Source organism: Vanellus vanellus (assembly GCF_965231255.1).
Source record: "Vanellus vanellus genome assembly, chromosome: 2".
In the NCBI taxonomy this organism is placed as follows: Eukaryota; Metazoa; Chordata; class Aves; order Charadriiformes; family Charadriidae; genus Vanellus; species Vanellus vanellus.
The window spans coordinates 66,097,807-66,118,830 of record NC_138906.1 but is presented as its reverse complement, the minus strand read 5'-3'; the positions used below and the strand labels follow the sequence as shown (position 1 = coordinate 66,118,830).

At 40.4% G+C, this 21,024-nt stretch overlaps 1 protein-coding gene across 3 annotated transcripts; it reads left to right on the top strand.

Moving 5' to 3' along the window:
- The first annotated feature begins 265 nt into the window (after window positions 1-265).
- Window positions 266-20,664, top strand: ADNP2 (ADNP homeobox 2). 3 transcript variants are annotated; one of them, XM_082479870.1, is made up of 5 exons: window positions 266-323; window positions 6,361-6,521; window positions 8,051-8,170; window positions 12,298-12,387; window positions 16,888-20,664. In XM_082479870.1, the coding sequence occupies exons 3-5, from the start codon at window positions 8,063-8,065 to the stop codon at window positions 19,897-19,899; spliced, it is 3,210 nt and encodes a 1,069-aa protein (XP_082335996.1). In that variant the 5' UTR covers window positions 266-323; window positions 6,361-6,521; window positions 8,051-8,062; the 3' UTR covers window positions 19,900-20,664. The 3 variants fall into 3 exon arrangements, with proteins under 3 accessions (XP_082335996.1, XP_082335995.1, XP_082335997.1); XM_082479869.1 differs by lacking the exon at window positions 266-323 and adding an exon at window positions 482-626; XM_082479871.1 differs by lacking the exons at window positions 266-323; window positions 6,361-6,521 and adding an exon at window positions 482-626.
- The last annotated feature ends 360 nt before the right edge of the window (window positions 20,665-21,024 follow it).

The following is a 21,024-nucleotide window of genomic DNA, read 5'->3' as shown; positions in this document are numbered from 1 at the left end:
TCGCGAGAGTCACCAGTGGTGCCTCTTGGAGGGCGAAGGCAAGAGGGGCAGGTGAAAAAAGGGCAGGTGAACCCCTGTGCCGAAGGGGCCCCCGCCACGTGAGGCCCCGCCCCCAGCCGCGCCCAGCTCCTCTGGGGAGCCAATGGGAGCATTGGCCTAAGTCTTTTCCCATTGGCTGGCTGCCTGGCATGCAAATGAGGGGCAACGTCACTTCCTGGGATAAATCGAGCGCCATTTTCTCTTTCTGGCTCTGGATGAGGAGCGGGTGGAGGCCGAAGGGCGGGCGCGGGGCGACGGGCGCTGCGCGCGGGGGCTGAGGCGAGGTCGGTCCCGGGCCCCGGCGGTGATGATTATGATGATGCTGCCTTCGCCGCCCTCCCGGCGCGCGGACTGAGCACGGCGGCGGAGGAGGAGCCGCGGGGCGGGGCGGCGGGCACGGCACGGCGCGGCGCGGGAGGGGCGCGGCGGCTGAGGCGGCGGCGGCGGCGGTGGTGGGGCCGGCGCTGTGAGGAGCGGGAGGCGGAGGCTGCGACGCGGGCCCGCAAACCCGGCAGGCGGCGGCGGCAGGAGCGGCGGCAGCGCCGAGGCGACAGAGCGGCGTCGGGCTCCCCCTGCAGCCCGGCCGGGTAGGTGCAGCGGGGTGAGGCGGCGCTGCCGGAAGGCGGCGCCCGCAGGCGGCCCGCACCGGGGGGCGCGGGTAGGCGGGGGTGCCCGGAGCGGGCAGGGCGGGCTCCGCAGGCGGAGGCGCGATAGCCGCAGGTGCGAGCGAGCGGGCCGGCGGCTGTCAGTAAGTGGCGGCTTCAGCGCGCCTCGCTGGCAGTGTTCGCTTCTCGGCTCGCCTTGGCGGGGAGCTGGGAGCCCAGGCCCCGCCTCGCCGAGGGCTAGTGGGCTTCATTGGGGGACGGGCGGCGAGGGTCCGTGCGCTGAGCCGTGCTGCGGGGGGACGCGGGGGCCGGGTCCCTGCCGGGGGTGTTGTCTCTTCGGAACAGCGGGGTTTCCGAGGCTCCGTGCCCGGGAAGCACCTGGAGTCGCCGGAGGGGTTGAAGCCCCCGCGGTAGCTGGACCGCTCCGGGCGGGGGCGGCTCCTGTCGGGCCCGAGGGTGTCGGCCCCGGAGCTGACAGCTACCCTGCGGTCATCGGGCGACCTGTCGGGGCTGCCGGGCAGTGCTGGTGCCCGCTGGCGTGCTCTGGAGACCTAGCCGGCTAAGGGGGCGCAGGTGGGGCAGGGCTGCGGGGTCCCTCCCTGCCGGCCGGGCGGGCGGTGACCGCCGGTGTCTTGCGGGGTGCTCCCGCCGTAGGTGGCGCGGCTAAACCACAGAGATGCCCGCCGTGCTTCTCTGCAGCCATCCCTCGTTGGGAGCGATGCCCCTTCCCATGCCCGCAGCCCACTCGAGCGGAGGAGGCACTTCCGGGTTTGCCCATGATCGGAAGTAGAAATTAGCCTAATGAGACGTTTTGACACAGGGAAGACTTGCAGCTTCATGACTACTGTTTGCTAAACAGTTGATTAGGACCACGGTTTTTTTTTAATTTCTGTCAATACTGAAGCGATAGAGTACCAAAGGAACCAATTTAACAGGTTGTGTTAAAGTCTGTGGATGAAGAATCTGAATTCTTTCTAGGCAATGTGGGTATTTGAAATGGTTTATGGAAAACTAATGTACGTGGGAATAGTATGCATGTACAATTAAAACTAAAACGTTAATGGAATGCTGAATTATATTACATATTCTTGTGGTACTTCAGCAATACATAAATTCATGAAAAAAAAAATTTAAGAATAATGTAAACAAACATATCCCATACAATGCAAATCACGAAAACCGTTTGAATATGCTTGCCTTGTGCTTAAGAGCAAGGAGTAGGAAGTTTTTTGTCCTGATCTGTAAATGGAATGAAAGATAGGTATTTGACTTTTGCTGCATCAGTTTATAGTTCTGCACTGTCAAAATTATGAACAGCTCCCTTTCAGCTGATAAATACTCAAGTTCTGACAGGTAACTGCTGGGGGGGAATTGGTCGTTTTCCTTAAAAAATTTCCTATCGTCAAAAATACATGTCTGAACGCCTAAAAGTTTTAAAGACTTAGAGTGAAATACTTAAAGACTCGCTCTTGGGATCCCAAATCCCTGTAGTCTAAAAATATTGGTGCTCCTTTTACAAACTTCCAGTTTAATTTTGAACAAAAAAAGGGATTTAATTAGAGCAATACTTAGACAACCTATGTGTACTAAATATGCTATATAGTCAGTTTCATGGATGTTTTGTGGAAAAAAACCAAACAAACAAAAAAAAAAAAAAACCAAGCAAAACACCACAGTAACTAAAGTTAGTGATCTAAATTTACTTTGATTTGACTTTTTAGGTAAGATGCAGGTTGATGCGCTCTATCTTTATCTATGTAATCACATACCTTAATACTTTTTACTGTGTTAGCAACTATGGAATGATGGCCACCTTTGTGTTGGATTAAATGGCTCTTTTAATGGGTATGTGATATATAGCCAAGTAAAGAGCGAAGTTATTGTGACTGAGATCTATAATTTGACACTCCTAAAGATTTCTGATTTAGTTGCACAAAAAAAAAAGTTTATTTTTTTTTAACCTGAGACTTCTATCAAGTTGCACTTGGATGGAAATTGGAATTTAAGAAGATGAAGTAGCATTATTTTGTTGACCAGAAGTACTCTTACTAAGTTTTATTATTCTATTTTTTTCTGTAGTCAGTTTAATTTTAATTTACAAGAAATGAAATAATAAACAACAATGTCATCCATTCTAATGAATTGACTGTTTTCCTTTCCAGGAGTCAGATCTTTCAAAGCTGTTAAAACACCTAGGGATGTTATATGCATTTCTTCCTGCTCCCTCCAAAAGCTGGATAAGCTTTGATGGTGCCAACATGCTCTTAAATCCAGTTAGGCTTTTCTCAGAAGGCACAGATAAGAGTGGAATGGCACTGTATGTGTAACGTGCAGTTAAGCAGATATCCAGGTGTGACTTCTTGGAGGGCTTGTAAGCGTATCAGAAACAGTACAGAACTGCTGAGAATAAAATTTGGCATGGTCAGCTGAACTCATATTCTTCTAGGGAGTTTCTCAGCACACCTGTTCTCCTAGCTGCTGTCTTTGCCATCCAGTGTTCTTGTTCTTTAGATTCTGAGAATTAGTAGATCATGTGCTCTTATTTAATTTTCAGGAATAAAGCAGTTGTTACTGTTTTCTCAACTAATATTGAACTATCAATGTCTAATGAGTTTACTAAAATGAATATAAAGAATTCTTTTCTTTGTTGGTGCTTGTCAACTCTGATAACGGCTGAAATATAAGTTGGTGAACACACCTTTAAAAATACTCACACCCAAATATCCTCAAACCTGAGAAAATTTTTATAAAAATCTCTTCCAGAGTTGCTAATGACAGTTTACTAGATTAAAAAAAAGTATAACAAACTAAGAGTGATTGAATTTCCAAAGCAGATAATATGAAAGGATAAAATTCCATAAGACACTTATAATTTCCCTACTATAAATGTTTCTATCAGCAAGAGACTAACGAAAGCCAGCTTCCTAGGAACACATCTGGAGATCTGGCTTCTGTATAGATTATCTGGTGTCTAAAAAGGGTTACATTGAAGCTTTTTTCCTCTGTGGATCTTCTAATAGGGTTTCTCTCTAGCTGCCAGTTTTCATGAAATCTCTAGAAATACCCAATTATCTAGTTTACTATTGGATTTTGCTGGATGTATTTGGATGCTTGCTCCAGCTCCATACCAGCTTCATACTTAATTTGCTTGCGTATGCCTAGTTTCCTTAGGAACACAAACTGAAATAGTGCTGATTTGATGTAAGGAAAAAACCTTTCACTGTGAGCACAGTCCATCACTGAAAGAGGTTGTGCAGAGAGGCTGTCAAACCTCTGTCTGTGGAGGTTTTCAGGATCTGACTGGCCAAGACATAGAGTGCCCTGGTTGCAATTCATTGTGGAGCCTGCTTTGAATAGGAGTCTGGACTAGGTGTCCTCTTGAGGTCCCTTCCAAGATTAATGATTGTTCTTCTAAGAAGTAGACTAAAAGGAAGACAAATAGGAACTTTCCATTTTGTGATGACTTTTCACTTTGACAAGGTGCATTGTTAATATTTTTGCTTTTTTAATGCAGAGAAATTAGTCAAGCACAGTTACTTGGCAAACTAGTAGTATTGGACTAGTACAGTACCGACAAGACTGTTAGCTTGTTGTTTAGACGAGTGTTAAAGTACTACTGGAAGGTAAGAGTTATATTTGTGATCTTTGTTGAGAAGCTGAACATAGTTGGATGTTATAATATATAATTACAAATGTAGAAGTGAAGGGAACCTTTAGTGTTGCATAAACTCCAGTTTGCTGTATTGTTATGGAAGTGTTATATAAGTGAACAGTAAATGCAGGAATAGATTGATGGAAACAATGCTTGAGCCAAGGGTTGAATGACCTTTTTAGAACTGAGTTTGGGACATCAGCTGTTACAGTGATATTTTTATTTTGCTGTTAACTTGCCTTGGTTCTTTTTATGAAAAGGTACTATCTGAAAACTCAATGGATTATCACTTTTTTGGAAAGTACAATTAAAAGTAGTTTAAGATAAATTTGTCATTTAGGTAGTCAGCGCACTAAAAGGATCCAAGACTCTTGGGACAGAGTAACTCAGGTTTAATTTTACTGTAGTGATTTCATGTTGAATTTGCTGGTTAAGAATGGGATGTGTACCAACAAAAGATTGGATGTAGTTACGCATGAAAGCAAAGTGCAAGCTAAGGCTTGAAGAATGTCCAAAATACAAGAGAAACTAGTAGTAAGAAAGTATGTATAGTAATCAGGGAATTAAACTGAGGGCTTGAGGCAATAAGCTTAGAAGTTTGAAATTTTCTGACCTTTACGATAGGCCATTGCTGGTCTAATGGATAGAGAGAATGTTAGATAAGTAACTGGGAGTTTTACTCCCAACTTTTTTTAAAGACCAGCTGAATAACCTTGCACATGATATAGAAATATACACCTTTTTGGATTGAAGACCAGCCACCTGAAAACTGGAAAATAAGTAATTTGTATTCAGATTTCTTCGTTGTTGTTGTTTTGTGTTCCTTATTTTTTTCTTTTTCTCCTGGGTTAGTAACTTTAATTTCAAAAGGATTACTGGTTAAGAAAACTCTTGAGATACATGGATGTTACTTACTATACCACAATGTTTCTTTCTTGTGAGATAGACATGTCTCAAGAAATGTCTGCTGGACCTTCTTCAGTAGCATCAGTGTATCAGTTAAAGGACTGAGACTGTTTCCAGTGGAGCCTAACATATTGAAGTGCAAGGTCCTGCATGTGGGTTGGGGCAATCCCAAGCACAAATACAGGCTGGGCAGAGAATGGATTGAGAGCAGCCCTGAGGAGAAGGACTTGAGGGTGTTGGATGAGGAGCTCAACATGAGCTGGCAATGTGTGCTTGCAGCACAGAAGGCCAACTGTATCCTGGGCTGCACCAAAAGAAGTGTGGCCAGCAGGTCGAGGGAGGTGACTCTGCCCCTCTATTCCACTCTCATAAGACACCCCCTGGCTTACTGCATCCAGCTCTGGAGCCCTCAACATAAGGATATGGACCTGTTGGTGTGAGTCCAGAGGAGGGCCATGAGGATGATCAGAGGGCTGGAGCACCTCTCCTATGAAGACAGGCTGAGAGAGTTGGGGTTGTTCAGCCTGGAGAAGAGAAGGCTCTGGGGACACCTTATAGCAACTTTCCAGTTTCTGAAGGGGGCCTACAAGAAGGCTGGGGGGGGACTTTTTACAAGGGCATGTAGTGATAGGACAAGGGGTAACAGTTTTAAACTGAAAGTGGGTAGATTTAGATTAGATATTAGGAAGAAATTCTTTACTGTGAGTAATTTAATTCTCACTTTATGGTGAGACACTGGAAGAGATTGCACAGAGAAGTTGTGAATACATGGAAGTGTTCAAAGGGCAGGCTGGATGGGGCTTTGAACAACTGATCTAGTGGAAGGTGTCCCTGCCCATGTCAGGGGCTTGGAACTGGATGATCTTTAAGGTCCCCTCAAACCCAAACCATTCTATGATTCTATGAAGTGCATCTCCTTCTGGCTGATCTGAGCGTGGTGACATCCTGTCAGCTCTGTTGTTACCTCAGTGGGCCATGGGGTTGGTGCACATAACCTGCTATCATAGACAGGCTGATCATAAAGCTTTAATGAGAGACTATACAAATTCTGTTTCACTTCACTTTAAAAAGATGATTAAGATGTAAAGCATTAATTTTAATCCTTGGATTCTGATAGAATGCCAGACTAGTTACTCTGATTTATTCCGTTCTGTATAGGTTGCTGTTCCACATCCACCCCAATGGTGTCAGAATGTCTTCCAGACTTCTTACTGGTGAAAAACATTAGAAAACAAGACTAGCATCTGTCAAATGGGGCTCCCTCTCCATTTCTCTCTACACACCTTTCCTTTGGGGGGAGAAGAAGAGGAGCATAGCATGTGAGTTGTTTGAATTTTAATTTAAAAAAACACTCAGTTAAGTTTTGTACATAAATTAAGGTTTTTTTTCTTCGTGAGTGATGACATACAGAGTAGAAAGTGTTTGTTTTTTTTTTTTTTTTCTTTTGGTGAGGCTTAGCTTGTAGCTTGTCTTATGTGGGAGGGTTTTTTCCAACTGTTTATAGGAAACTCTTGCCTTTCAAGGCAAAGAGTTCCTGTTACAGTGGCCTTGCTTTTTTTTCTTTTGAGAAGTATAGTTTTTCAAGACCATCAAGGCTGAAGTACTATTTGGGTATTTTCTCTCTCTCTTTTTTTTTTTTTTCTCTTGTTAGAACTTGTCCTGGATGGATGAATTGTTTAGCAGTAAGGACTGATATCTTTTAAACTCTACTGTGTTATGTGCCAGTTATTTAAGAACAAAGGAATACCTGTGAAGCTCCCAGTGACCTTTTTCAGTAATTCTGTGCCCGTTTAAGTTTCTTAAATCTCAGGCTAAATTGCATTTTCCTGTAATTTAGGAAGAGGGCAATAACGGCACATTCTTCTAAAGCTAAGCCAATTGGGATACCTTACGATGTACTGGGAGCTGAAGATAAGCAACGGGTGCATCCATAGCCCAGCTGCATGAGGAGTGATAAAAGCCTAGTTGTTGGGGAAGCATTAGACTCTTCCTGGTGATATGTTGTAGACAGATGGGCAGCCATGCTGCACAACAACCCTTTAAACAGATGACCCACAGCAGATAATCAGTCTTTCTATAATCTTGCTGTAGTCTTCATCCTCCTTTGGATGTTGGACTCCAGCTATCTCAGCTTGCTAGAGTGAGCAGGGTAGGGTATAAATCCAAATTCTGGAGTAGGGGAAAGGTGATAGAGGTATATACACTTCTTTAGAGGAGGAGCATATGGATATTAAAATAACTTGTCCCAATTCAGCATGCTTAGCTATCACTGCCATACATTAATTACATTTTCCTTCTACTCCATTAACATTGTAGTAGCTTGTTTTATGCCAAGGTCCATATCAGCTTACAGCAGCAGGAACTTCTGCAGGAAATTTAGATTTTACTAGCAATCATATTTTAAGCATGTACATACATATCAACAAATCAGATTATCAAAGAGGCTTTTCATTTTGACACTAACATTCAAAGTGATAGGTGTTGAATTCTTCCTTCCGAAATGAGATGGTAGTAATTTTCTGACTAGAACTTGGTAAAATTCTGGTGTTACAAAATAAAACCCCACAAAAACCTGTATAGCTGCCATATGGACACAAAGATCTGAAAGAAAAACTTGGAATTTTGTGGAGATAGGAGAGAAGAAATGTATCAGATTCTGTTTCCTTTAAGAGGAAGCAGGTGATCTGCTGGGAAATATAAATGAGATCAGTTCTTTGGCTGAAGGCTTTTGGGTTTTCATATTCAAGAATACATGTTTCAGACTTCAGTTTTTGTTCTAATGCTGCTAAATGCAAGTGCCTGTGTTCAAGTATTCCATTGTTTTTTTTTTTTTTATTTCTTCTTTCAGGAAAAGTGCAAAATGTTTCAAATTCCTGTTCAAAATCTTGATAATATCAGGAAGGCTCGAAAAAAGGTGAAGGACATTCTTGTGGATCTTGGGCTTGACAGCTGCAGGGAATTGTTGAAGGTAAAGCTTTTGAAGTAATGTAAACCAATCTCTGAAATGTAAACCCTTGAAAATTATTTCACTTTTCAGTGTATATATGATACTCCTCTGTCATAGACCTTGTATGGTGGGGTCTTTACTTGAAGGATTACTCATGACTGGCTACTCATATGCCAGGGGTGAAATTTAGTGTTTTAGTACATAACACTGAAAGAAACTCTTTCTCAACAAGATGTGTTCTAGATGGTGCTGCGTATTCTCTGCTATTAATATTTCAACAAAATGAAACAGTACAGCTTTAGGAAAAACACCACAGACTAATGAAACGTTATTTGTGTGCAACTGTTTTGTGATTCTTTTAAAATCATAAGCAGGTAAAGACTTGAGTCTACTCAAAAGCATCCTGTCACATATCAAGGGTAAGCCTTTGAAGGGTGTACAAATTGTCAATATTTCTGAAAATGTACAAGCAGTTAGACTCAATCTTGATGCAGGCCTTTAAACTTTGTGTCCAGGGAAAAATACCAGACTTGGCTTATTGAGTTCTAGTTCAGTTCTGCATTTTAAAAAGTATATGCGAGTGGCTTGGAGTGATCAAGATGAACCTAGTACCTTTGTTGCCACTTTCAGGAGGCAGTACTGTGCAACAACCAGGAGGAATTCACACCATCAGATTGGCAAGTCTTTTTTTTTTTTTTTTTCTTTGCAGAAAAAACACAAACACAGTCATACACTACTGTTTAGTCACTGAGTTGTATTTCAGCCAGCTGGTACACAGGCGCTTTTAGCTGTTCAGTATGTTCGTGACTTCAAATTGACCATAGTTAGGAGTTTGGATTAATCTTGTATGATGGTATTAAAGTAACTTGACTCTCTGTAGGTATGCTATTGTGTGTTTTGTGGTGTCTTTTTTTTTTTTTTTTTTTTTTTTCCCTGAAGCTGTATAAGTAAATGATTTGGAAAAAAAATGCTTAAGATCTACATGCAAAACTAATTCTGGAACATTCTTGGTTATTGCAGTTGAACAGTGTTTGATTATATCTAAAATGTAAGAGCTCTGGGAAAAGTGTGTTTGTCTAGTAATTTCCATTTTCTTACTGTTTTTATTGTGTTGTATATTGTTTTGTAATTAAACCTCTTAAGTCAGAAGTTGTTCTGTCTTAACCCTTTGAAGCAGAAATGTTTTGATGCTATTTTTTTTTTTCTATGAAATTGATTGCAGTCTAACTTTTTGATTGCAGTATGGGGTTTATTGATGAATGAGGAATAAGGTATTTTGTGGTTGGTTGTTTTTTTTTTTTGGGGGGGGTGGTGTGTGTTTGGTTTTATTTCATTTTTAATAAATGGTGGTGGTGGTGAACCCTAACATTTCCATTCTGGAAAAAGCTATGTGAAATGTGGGCCAAAAATACCATTTTATTATTTTTGTAAATAACTTTCCCTCAACCAAGTTCATAATTTCAGTTTGTTTTTTCCAGGTAATCTGGGACTGGTTTCTTCTTGCTTTAGCAGCAGGAAGAATGGTTTCTAGAACTTGATTTGTACTTGGCTTATATGATGGTGGTATTTCTTTTTGGTATAATAGTGTGTGTGATGTCTTAATAGGTGAGAAGTAGCCTAAGGGCTGTTTTTATCAAATATGAAGTTTGATTTCTGGACATTGTCCTTGTGAGGAGGCTGGACAATTTAGGAAAAGGTATGAAATGATATGGTACAAATTTGACCTACTATCTGGTCTTAAAATTGGCCTTAAACTATTCTAATAAGGCATGATAATGAACAGTAGTTTGTGAGGAAGGTGAAGGAATTTCATGTCTGGCTAGTGTCTCTTTGTAACTTGAAGACCAAATGGATTAGTTTTTAAACTAGAAGTTCTTAATTGATCTCTGCTAGGAGGAAAACACAAGCCTTTTGTGCTAGATTACTAGTTTGATTCTCAAAGTAGTACTCTTAAGTATACTGTAATGTCAGTCTTTCCTTTAGTAAACTATTATAGCTTCTTATTGTGATCTTTAAGTCTTCATTTGAACTCTGGGCATTTTATCTTTTTGTTCTGGGAAACAGTGATGGTAAGTGATACAGAAGGGAACACAATTCTTAGATTTAGAATGTTTTACTCTTAAAACTTAGAAATACCCACAATGCATCAGGATTAATCAGGCTTCTTGGAGAGTGTTTTTCCCCCTTCTTGTTACCTTTCCCTTCTCCTGTTTTCCTCCCCTCAAAGTGAGAAATGTGGGAAGGGTATAACAAGTTAGCCTGTCAAAGCTTGCTTCTGGGACATCAAGGTGGATATCTGTTTTAAGCAAGAGTTCAGAACAGCTGTTTGCAGCACTGACTAATTGTAGTGATAAGAACAGTTAGCTTGCTTTATCTATGGATATTTTTCTCTGTAGGAAATAGCCATTTCAGCAAAATTATCTAGACTTACTATCATGCACATTTCACTTGTGGGAATCTGGTATTCAAGTCTAGGAGCCTCTCTTAGTAGAGAGTACTCAAACCAAAAGCAGAACATGTTTGAGGTAGACCATAAACTTCAAGAAAGCTTTTTTAAGCGTGTAATTCCCTCCAGTGTGTTCAGCTGATGAACTGTTAGTAAATCTTGAGTCTCTTTTGTTTTCTCTACAAAAAAAATTTATTTTAAGAAAAGCATTGTGTTCGCTAAGGCTGTGGGATTTCTCTTATTCCATGCAAGGGTTCTTTCTAAGGTGTGTGTGGTGTTGTTTTTTTTTTTTTTTAAGGCGGTTTGGCTAAAGGGTTAATAGATGACTCATTCAGTGCCTAGATATTGATTTAGAATGGAAGAGTTTTGTTTATTATTGCCCTGAGTTCTTCAGAATTCTCCTTGGGGAAACTTGAAAAGGCTAGAAAGCTTATTGCAAATGTAATCAAGAATTTAGGGAAAATGTAATGAACTTAATTTAAAACAAATTATCACTGACATGACCTTCTGGCTCACTGCAGTCTGTTACACGGGGATGCTCACACTTGCATGGTGTGGACAGGAGCTTAATGCAGACAGAGCCTGCATTAAGTAAGATTTTGTATTTGTTTGACTACTAGAGGCTTTGTTTCTTTTTGTTGCTGAGTATATCCTGTGTTGCTCGCAAATTTCCCTTAAATACTGCATTGTGTTTTTGACCACAAACTGTTAGATTTATGAATTTCACTTCTGTTGATAATCTTTGCAATGGGTTTTGCAGAGGTGAAAACATCTCGCCCTCTCTAAGCATATTGTAGAATTTTGAGTGAAGAGGGGTTTGTGAAAGGGAAGGAGAATGTGAGGGGAGAACAGATGCTAGTTTTCTGTGGGTTAAGCATGAATTTGTAGCCTGTGTTTCATCTAAGATGCCTTAGTGGGCTGTTGAAGCTAGCCTAAGGTCTTCGGAAAAGCATAGCAAACATGAATTTAGTTACCCAAACACAAACTTCATGGAAAAAAAGTATGTGTGGGCCTCAGAAAATTGGAGAGGAACTTAAGATTTTTAGAGCAGTAGCTGGCTTTGGCTTGAGGAACATAAACTGCTCTGATGTGATTGATTAGAATGCTATAGGGAAAGTTGTTTACCCTGACATGGTTGTTCCTGATGCAATAATACTGTTGCTTTTACAGCTTGAGGAAAAAAGTACTGCTGCTCTTTTGAAATAAGCTTCTGGGAACATCTTTGTTTTTCAAAGTTAAAAGCGTAGCAATGCTATGAAGATTTAATATTAAAACCTGTTGCAAAGTAAACCGTTGTGTTAAGTTAATAAATGGAAAGTAAATTGTGAAATATTACATATTTAGGAGGAGGAAAGTAAAAGGAGAAAATCTTTGTGTTCACTGTGAACTTGGCTAGAAGCAATGGAGTTAAAGGGTAAATATTTTATCCATGTATTTTCAATAACTAAGAAGTGTTCAGAATTGCTACTGTATTATGAAGCAGTCATATGAACAAGTGTTTTAAGGTAAAAAACCAGTCAAATAAGGGTGAAAGAAGTAATTTCTTTGAACTGAGTTTTGAGACCTGTATCTGAATACTGGATGGATTTTCCATTTGTCCTCTGTGCAATTGCTCCTTTTTTATTGCTCTGTATTGAGACTAGCTTTGTATTCAGAACAGACTGCGAAAGCAGATTATTTCTTGTTTTCTTTTTTCTTTTAGAATCTTAAAAGTTTTGACCCAGGTGAAAAACACTTTTGTAACACTTCATGGAGTGATGTCTCTCCTTGGGAGTCTGTGGGCAAAAGGAAGGTATGTATATTTGTTAGAAATTCTGGGTAGACATGTATGTGGAGTTGCTGAATTTTATCACTTTCAGAAGTCCTGGAAAAGTTAAAATACACATTTTTATGGTTAAAAAAAAGCTTTAACAGCTGTTTTCTAAATACTATTAGTCAGGGAATGATCTTTCATTTCTTCTGTGTTCTTCCCTTTAATGTATCTGGTTATAAGGACTATATATGCCATTTGCTGTCTCTAAGGATACAACCTTGAATATAAGTATTTAAGATGTCACAATAATGTTCTGCCTTTTTATCCTAATCTGATGTGTAGTCTTAACAAGCTTTTGTGTACAAACTGCTGCTTGTTTCATTGGAAGGGTGAAAATGTCATTGCATAGATGTGAGTGGATCAAATTGAAATTACCATTAGCAGCTTGGGATAGAGTTACAGTGGAAAACATATTCCAGTTAGATTTGGGTATGTGAAACAGCTTTTAGTTATATAGCTGGAATCTTGTGTGAAGCTAGAATCTACAAGAGAGGCAGGGTTGAGATGAACAAACCAAAGGATTTCTACAATTTTATATTCCAGCAACTTTCTAAGTTACTATGTTGAGTCCAGGATTATATCCAGAAGAAAAGGTAGTCTTTTCTGAATCTTGCTGAAGAGTCTTAAGGCTTCTGATTGCTTCCATGAGGAAGGTATGTCAACAGCATGTAAACAGTGGTAGGTCTGCTCTTTTCATCCTGAATCCAAAGGTACTGGTTTAGAATAGTGTGGTGGTGGTTTGCCAGAAGTTTTTTTTTTTATCTGACTTTACCATCTTTAAAACAAACTGAGCCTATCAAGTGCAGTAGTCCATTCTTGAACTTGGGTTTGCACGTTTAAGACTGGAGGTTCATCTGTTCATGTGAATTTGTGGATAAGAGTCAAATGTGACTTGTTTGACTATGTCTGTAGAGACAGATTACATCTAGCCACTTAGCGCCACTTCAGATAAGGCTTACAGTTACTTTCTCAAGACTGCCTGTAGTTTAGGTAAAGGGAATAAATCATGGTAATTACGATGGCCTCTCTTTTTTTTTTTTCCTCCTTCTATATTTCTTCTTTATGCATGTGGAAAACTCCTTTTACCAGGTCTCCTGGCTCCAGTCAGCATGTTGTCTGAGCTCTAGCCGTGCTGATTTTTGTCTTTTTTGCCTTTTCTTCCACATTCTGACTAAAAAAAAAAAGAAACTCAGTGTTGGGAGATCTTCTGGGCTACATAAGCAGGGGGAGGTTATCCTTCCTCTCCAGACATGAAACAGGGAAGAGGAGGATAAAGAAGGAGCAAGTGAAGCCTCCAGTTTAAAACTTAAGATGAAGGTGTGGTGTTTTTTTTTTTTTTTTTTTTCTGTCTTCCTTTCACAGTCCTTTAGGAAAAATGATTAGCTATTTCAGTGAAAATGGAAAAGAACTAAAAATCATTCACTAGAGAGGGAATCTTCTTTCATCCCTATTGTCTGGAGAGAGACCAGGCAGAAGGACTTTATCCCTTACCAGAAGGAAAAAATACAGATTCTGACTCAGCTAGTCAGCATGACCAGTAGTATCTGTATCTGTCAAAAAATAAGACTGGAATCTGATCTGATGAACTTCAGTGTAGAGTTTGTAATGTGTTGCTGTGGAACAGATTTGCCAAGCTGCATCTTCTGGATACTAAACTTAGTCCTATCCATTTTCTTTAAACAACCCTGGTTCCTTGATATAAATCATTCACGTATCTTGGCATCACGCTGCCTAGATTTGGGAGAAAAGAAGTTGGTCCTTCAGGATGTTTATTCCAAAGTTGTTGCCATGAGGGGAAAATAAGTTGTTTGAGCTACATTGGAAGCTCAGTAGACTGGAGAAAGTATCTTTTTGGATGAGTTGGTGGTTTCTACCATTAGTACTATTTTTAGTGAGACCTTACTAAATCTGGAAGAACTTTTGGTTTTTGGAGCCTGTTGTGTCTTTCTGCTTGCCTGTAGTTTATGGGGAATGTGAGGCTACACAGTGGAAAGTGTTACTGTATTCTGGGGTATGTTCTTTGGAGTGGGACTAATTGAGTTTCTGTAAATGTCTCTAATAAGCCTTTTTGCATTCATTTATACAGTTTGGGGTTGTGTTGGCCAATCTCCAAGACGCTTCATTTTTCCTAAGTCGCTTAGAATTCTTATTTTGTCAAATCTTCTATAAAACTGAGATGCCATTAGTAGACTGTAGTAGCACTTGCAAACATAAAAAGCAGCTTAGACGCACATGCAAGGAGAACATGGTGATGAAATGATTTTCTGAGGTCTCTGTGGCAGTGCTCTATTTCATACAGAAAACATCAAAGTAGTAGACTTTCACATACTTCTATTCTGCTGAAACAGATTTTTTTGGGGGAATTTTTTGTTGTTGAGGTTTTTTGAACCTAGTGGGACTTGGGCTTCATCCTCGTTTGTTAGAACTTCAAGTACAGAACTTTTTTCTTTTTCTGGTCTCATAATTTCTCCATCAAAATGATATATGCCTTCTTAGATAATTTATTTTATTTCCCCTAGACTTACCAGTATGCATGTGCTGGGTGGTGATTTCTTGGTGGTATACTGCAATGCTTGTTTATATAAGAAGTAAAACCATAGTTACTAAGGAATAGTAAATTACTTCATCCCTTGGACCACTTCTAAAGTAGAGTGTTCTTGCTGCACCTAACAACAATTGTTCAGGCTTGGCAGCAAGGAGATTATACTATGGTATAAGTATATTATACTATGTGTATTATACTATGGTATAAGTTTGTGGGGATGGAAAGACCCAAACCAGAAGTGGGGGGGGGGGGGGAGTAAAGAGTGTATGGGCCCAGTATTTAAAAGCATATAAGCTTTTCTAAGCCTCAGATAGTGAATTACAATAAGCAGTCACCTCTTTGTCTCCTGACTCCTCCAGAAGTCAAGCTAGTGAGGTTCAGCTTTTAATAATGCTCTGTATGCTTCATTAGTTCGGTAGTGTCAGTGGCTTTTCTATACTCAGTATACTTTAAAAGTAAGATTGAAGCTGCTTCTGGTTTGCTGTGGTGCTGTTTACTAGCATCTGAGACCAGACACCTGGAGTGTAAGTAGAGGATAATTCACTGATACATCACACATCATACTGTACTCATCAGCAGCCTTAGCCAGCCTGTGGCTTTATCTGACCCAGTCTTTTGAATTTGGAGGTTAGATTTTTGGTAATCATCAGGAGATTCTTCTAGTACTGCTAATAGATTACACCTTCATGACTATTTGAAATGACAAAAAGTAACTGCACAAATTTCTGCTACAGTTCTTCATAAAGTGTCGCATGTGTATGTGGGTGATCTAGCTAGGCTGGATGCTGTAGTGGAGCAAACAGCTTGCTCCCTTTGGTATTTCATAAGAGGCAGAAGTCAGTAAAGTAAAAAACACATCTGAGGGAACAGCCAAGTTCTGTTAGATGTTTGAGAGTGTGGATTTGTCTTACCTGGATGTTGCTGTGACTGATTCTGTAGTTTTTGATAGGGTTAACTTCATAGGAAGTTGATAAGAAAAAATGGTTGATAGGGCTACTGTTTTTTCAGAAAGAGCAAATAAAGTTCATCTGGATACAAAAAGCAATGCTGCAAGAGTCATGTAATTGAGGGAACAAACCACTGTTTAGTAGGAGATAGATGTGTTTATTTTTATACAGTTAAAATATTTTTCTGAGAAGCATCTATATAGTTTGTAACGTGTGCTAGAGGAAGTTTCTTAAAAAAAAAAAAAAATCGCTGTGATGGGATGTCCAGTATGTTGTGATAATAAGAGGTCATTGCTGCTCTGTCATAAAAGGGGTTTTTATTCCTTTCTCTTTCTATTATTAATCTGGCTCTGAAAGAATGTTCTTACATTAGTCTTTTGTTGCTTTGCTGGGAGAGGAACTTGCCCTAGATTTACCAGTATGCAGGTACTGGGGTGGTTTTAATGGTATACTGCAATGCTTGTTTGTGGAGAACTCTCAGTGAGGGGTGGGGTATTGAAATACACAAAAAACCCCTACCAAAACCCAAGCAAACCACCCCTTCTCTCTTCTCTCTTTTTTTCCTCCAGTAGATAGGAGGTGGCCCAGAACTAAATAAGGCTTTAAAAGTGTCATATTAAAAGGGCTGAGGCTTCACTTATTACATGCCATGGCATACAAGTTTTTCTTAGCTTGTTCTGTGATTCCCATCACAGGCTTCCCAAAACAGGCTTCAGAATTACTTCCTGTGAACTGGAGTAGAAATGAACTCACTTAAGGCTTCTTAATAAATTATAAAGAAGCAAAAAGGGCACAAAAGTTTCTCTCTTCAAGTAAGTCATCTTTAAGTCTGCTTTTCAAAAACAGATCTCCATGAAACTGAGAAGATGCGTGCTATACATCCAATGAAGGCATTTTAACAGGTGATAGTGCAGACTTACTTTCAAACAGATAACAGGAATTTAGGAACTGGCAGTTTCTAAGTGGATGTTTTTGTTTTGTTTGCAGAGATACAGAACAAAGCCGTACTGCTGTAGCTTATGCAAGTTCTCGTCAAAATTGCTTACTTCATTCAAGAATCACTTGCACCGTTACCATGAGGATGAAATGGACCAAGAGCTCGTGGTTCCTTGCCCAAAATGTGCATTTGCTTCTGATCCTAAAATAGTGGGGAAACATATCCGGATGTTTCATTCATCTAATAAAAGAATACAGAACTATACAGTCAGCATTTTGGATGGCATGAAACAATTCAGGAATGACATCATAAACTTTGCATGTCTAAAATGTCACTTTACAGACACATTGTATTACAATATGAAGAAACATGTTCTGATGAACCATTTTCAAAACTTAATAAGTACATATTTTGGCCAGAAACCTGATGAAAGTAAAGAGAATTCTGTTGAGCACTACTGTAAAAAATGTAATGCTTCTGCAAACAGCCAGGATTCTTTAATGTATCATGTCTTGACAGCTGAAACACACCGAGACCTGGAGAACAAACTTCGGTCTCTGATTTCAGAACATATTAAGAAACCGGGACTTGTGAAACAAATGCATATTGCTCCAAAGCCTGCCCAGGGTGTGGCAGTGGCTGCTCCATCTGCAGGGCCTGCCGCTGCCCCAGCAGGTTCCATCACAGCTCCAGCTTGCATCCAGCTTGCATTTCCACAGAATAATCAGAACCAGAGTGTGGTGCAGCCAAAAGCAGGTCAAAACACAGTCAGATCACTGACTGTTCCAAGTGCCTCTGGTAGCCTTCCACATACAACTTCTGCTCCAGTTGCTACCCCATCGCATGTTACTCTTGTATCTAGTAATCTTCCTGTTGTTCAGAATAACGTTAGTATTCAGCCGTCACCTCAGCCTATCATTGTTTCCCATGGGCTCCCCCTTAATCAGCCTGTGAGAGCTGGAGCTATTCCTCTTAATCATTCTGTTGGGACTGTAAATAGAACTGTAGCCCCTGCAGTCCTTCCTCTTAATCAACCTGTCAGGCCTGGTATTTTTCCTATTAATCAACCCATTGGTACTATAACTGGTCCAGTTGCAGCTGGAGCACTGCCTGTTACTCAGTCTGTCAGCCCTGTAAATCGACCGGTTGCAGCAGGAGTCCTCCCTGTGAATCAGCCGGTTGCACCAGGAGTTCTCTCTGTCAACCAGTCGCTTGGGAATGTGAATAGACCCATTGGTCCCAGTGTCCTTCCTGTGGCACAGACAGTTGCATCAGGGGTTCTCCAGCTTAACCAGCCTGTTGCCTCTGGGGTTGTTCCTGTCAGACAGCCTGTCAGACCTGGGTTTCTTCAGCTTAATCAACCTGTTGCACCAGCGGTTATACCAGTAAATCAGCCAGTTCAACCTGCAGTTTCTCAAAATACAACTTTTTTGACTGCAGGTTCTATACTTAGGCAGTTGATTCCAACTGGTAAGCAGGTTAATGGGATACCTACGTACACACTTGCCCCAGTTTCAGTTACTTTGCCTGTACCTCCCGGTGGTGGAGTAGCAACTGTTACACCACCGCAAGTGCCCATCCAACTAATGCAGTCTGGGACAGTAACTCAGTTGTCCCAGCCACCAGCTAGTGCACCCTCTCCTCCGGTGGTTTTAACATCTCAGAATATATCATTACAAGCCTCCCCCCCTGGTCCTGAAACAAGTCACGCTATCAGACAGGCTAAGCAGTGGAAGACTTGCCCTGTTTGCAATGAGCTTTTTCCATCAAATGTGTACCAGGTGCACATGGAGGTTGCCCACAAACACGGTGAAGTAAAAATGGAGGAAGCCCTGGAACCTGACAAACTTGCAGCTTGTGCCCCCTTTCTGAGGTGGATGACAGAAAAGACAGTCCGGTGTTTTTCTTGTAAATGTTTTCTCTGTGAGGAAGAGCTCATGAAACATCTCTTGATGCATGGCTTAGCTTGCTTGTTTTGCACAGTTACTTTCCATGACTTAAAAAGCCTTGTGGAGCACAATAAAACTACACACAATGGGAAAAAGCAGTTACATGCAGATTATAGCAACAGAGGATTTCAACTAGGTAATGATGCTCAGGGTGACCTTGTATTTCCACACTTTGATTTCAGTACAGTGTTACCAAAAGAAGATATTGGTGAAAGAGAAGTACATTTGGCAGTGCTTGCTGGATTAAATTCAAGGACGCTTGTCCCTGTTTACATCAAAGTGAAACCTCAGACAGCAGAAGTGAACAACAGATGCAACAAAAAAGTGTTAACCTGTCCCTTTTGCTTTGGTACATTTGTTAGTAAAGAAACCTATGAAATGCATTTGAAAGAGCGGCATCATATAATGCCAACCGTACATACAATTTTGAAGTCTCCTGCTTTCAAGTGCATCCACTGTTGTGGTGTGTACACTGGAAATATGACTCTAACAGCTATTGCTGTACACTTGCTCCGTTGTAGAAGTGCTCCCAAAGACAGCAACTCAAGTGTGAAGATGCAGCTTGAGTGTACTGAGAAGAAAGAGCTACTGTTTGTGAATGGTGAAAAGCATGATTCTGTGATGCTGAAAAGAAAGCAATCAGATTCCTGCTTTGTTGCAGAAGACCAAAGGAATAAGGAACAGCAGCCTCTGAGCTTAAGTACTGGCGTAGCTCTATCTCCAGAAAGAGAAGTGAATTCAGGGGTAGTGCCTTTCAAACGACAAAAGATTAATACTAGGACTGAGGTGAAGAAGCTTCCTTCTAGTGAGGATCTTCGCATTCTAGCAGTAGATCCTAAACAGTATGATCATAATTCGTATGAGGCTCAAAACCAGTTTTTGACAGACTACTTTCACGAGAGGCCATATCCTTCTAAAAAAGAGATGGAATTACTTTCCTCACTGCTATATGCATGGAAAATTGATGTTGCATCATTCTTTGGAAAAAGGAGGAATATATGCTTAAAAGCGATAAATAATCGCAAACCGTCTGTGCTGCTGGGTTTCAGTATGTCTGAACTAAAAAATATTAAGCACAGTTTGAATATAAAAGATGAACCATTAGATATGTAAACAAGCTTTTTATAACAGCTAAAAGCAATCCATAATTGCATACTTATCAATTTAGCAGTTTATTGTATTACTTGTTTTAACTTGTAGACTGGCCTGTTGAAGGGTGCAGTAGTACAAAAAGTCTCGTTCAGTTGTGACTGTTATTGTGAAAGGCACACGTAGTTGTGTATTTGAAAAAGCTAAAACCTTCAGACTTGCCCATCTGGAATTTGTTTTAGCTTTTTACTTTTTCTGGACTAGTGGGGTTTTTGGGTTGGTGGTTTGGTTTTTTTTTTTTTTTTTGTTCCATTTCCCTTTCTTCCCCTCCAGGCTTCCATTACACTTTTTATACCACCATGTAAAACATTTGTCCTGTTAAAAACAAATTTTATTTTATTTTTCTGCAATGTCGTCATCTTTTCTAAACAATAAAATGTATAATGTTGGTTAAAATACTGAGGTAAGCTATGTGAAAAACATCTATTTGACTATTTGTCATTTTAAGTCCTAATTCTTTTAACCTATTTTTGTTTTATCTACTGAAGAGGTGATTGTAGCCTTTACATCCATTGCCCATTCAAATCCCAGTGCACTGGTAGCAATAAAATACATGGCAATCTATTTTCTTTTCTCAGTCAAAATACCTGTGCCAGTTAAGTCTGATAACTTGTGGTATCTAACTAGTATTAACATCGTGGGGATTGAGGGGCTTGGGGGTGCCTATTGAAGTGTTATAATTAACTGACTTGAAATGGTTGTGTTATTATCTCTTAAATAGATCTTGCTAACTAGAAGTGTTTATTCTTTGTTGGTGTTGAAGCCTGGTTGTTTAAATACCAATTGTTCAAAGCTTGGTAGCAGCATTTGGTTTTGTTTCTTTTCCAAGAAGCAAAACTTTGGAGAGTATCAGATTGCTTTGATGCGTGGAGTATATGACTACTGTGCACATCACTTATCTGTAGAAGCCCTATCCAAATATCACCCAAGTTTGGTGAAAAAATCTGTTTTTTATTTTAAATTGCTGTTGCATGAGGTAGTAACTGAGCAGTGCATCCTCCCCAGCAAATTAGATACATGGCTTGAAGTGCTTTAAGTCAGAAATTGTACAAACTGAAACTGGAAAAATTGGTAGCACCGAGAGTACCT

Bases quoted from the DNA above. Each gene is read 5' to 3' on its own strand.
- ADNP2 (XM_082479870.1), top strand. From the start codon at position 8,063: ATGTTTCAAATTCCTGTTCAAAATCTTGATAATATCAGGAAGGCTCGA. The intron at 8,171-12,297 runs GTAAAGCTTTTG...TTTTTCTTTTAG, and splicing joins GCTGCAGGGAATTGTTGAAG to AATCTTAAAAGTTTTGACCC. The intron at 12,388-16,887 runs GTATGTATATTT...TTTTGTTTGCAG, and splicing joins AGTCTGTGGGCAAAAGGAAG to AGATACAGAACAAAGCCGTA.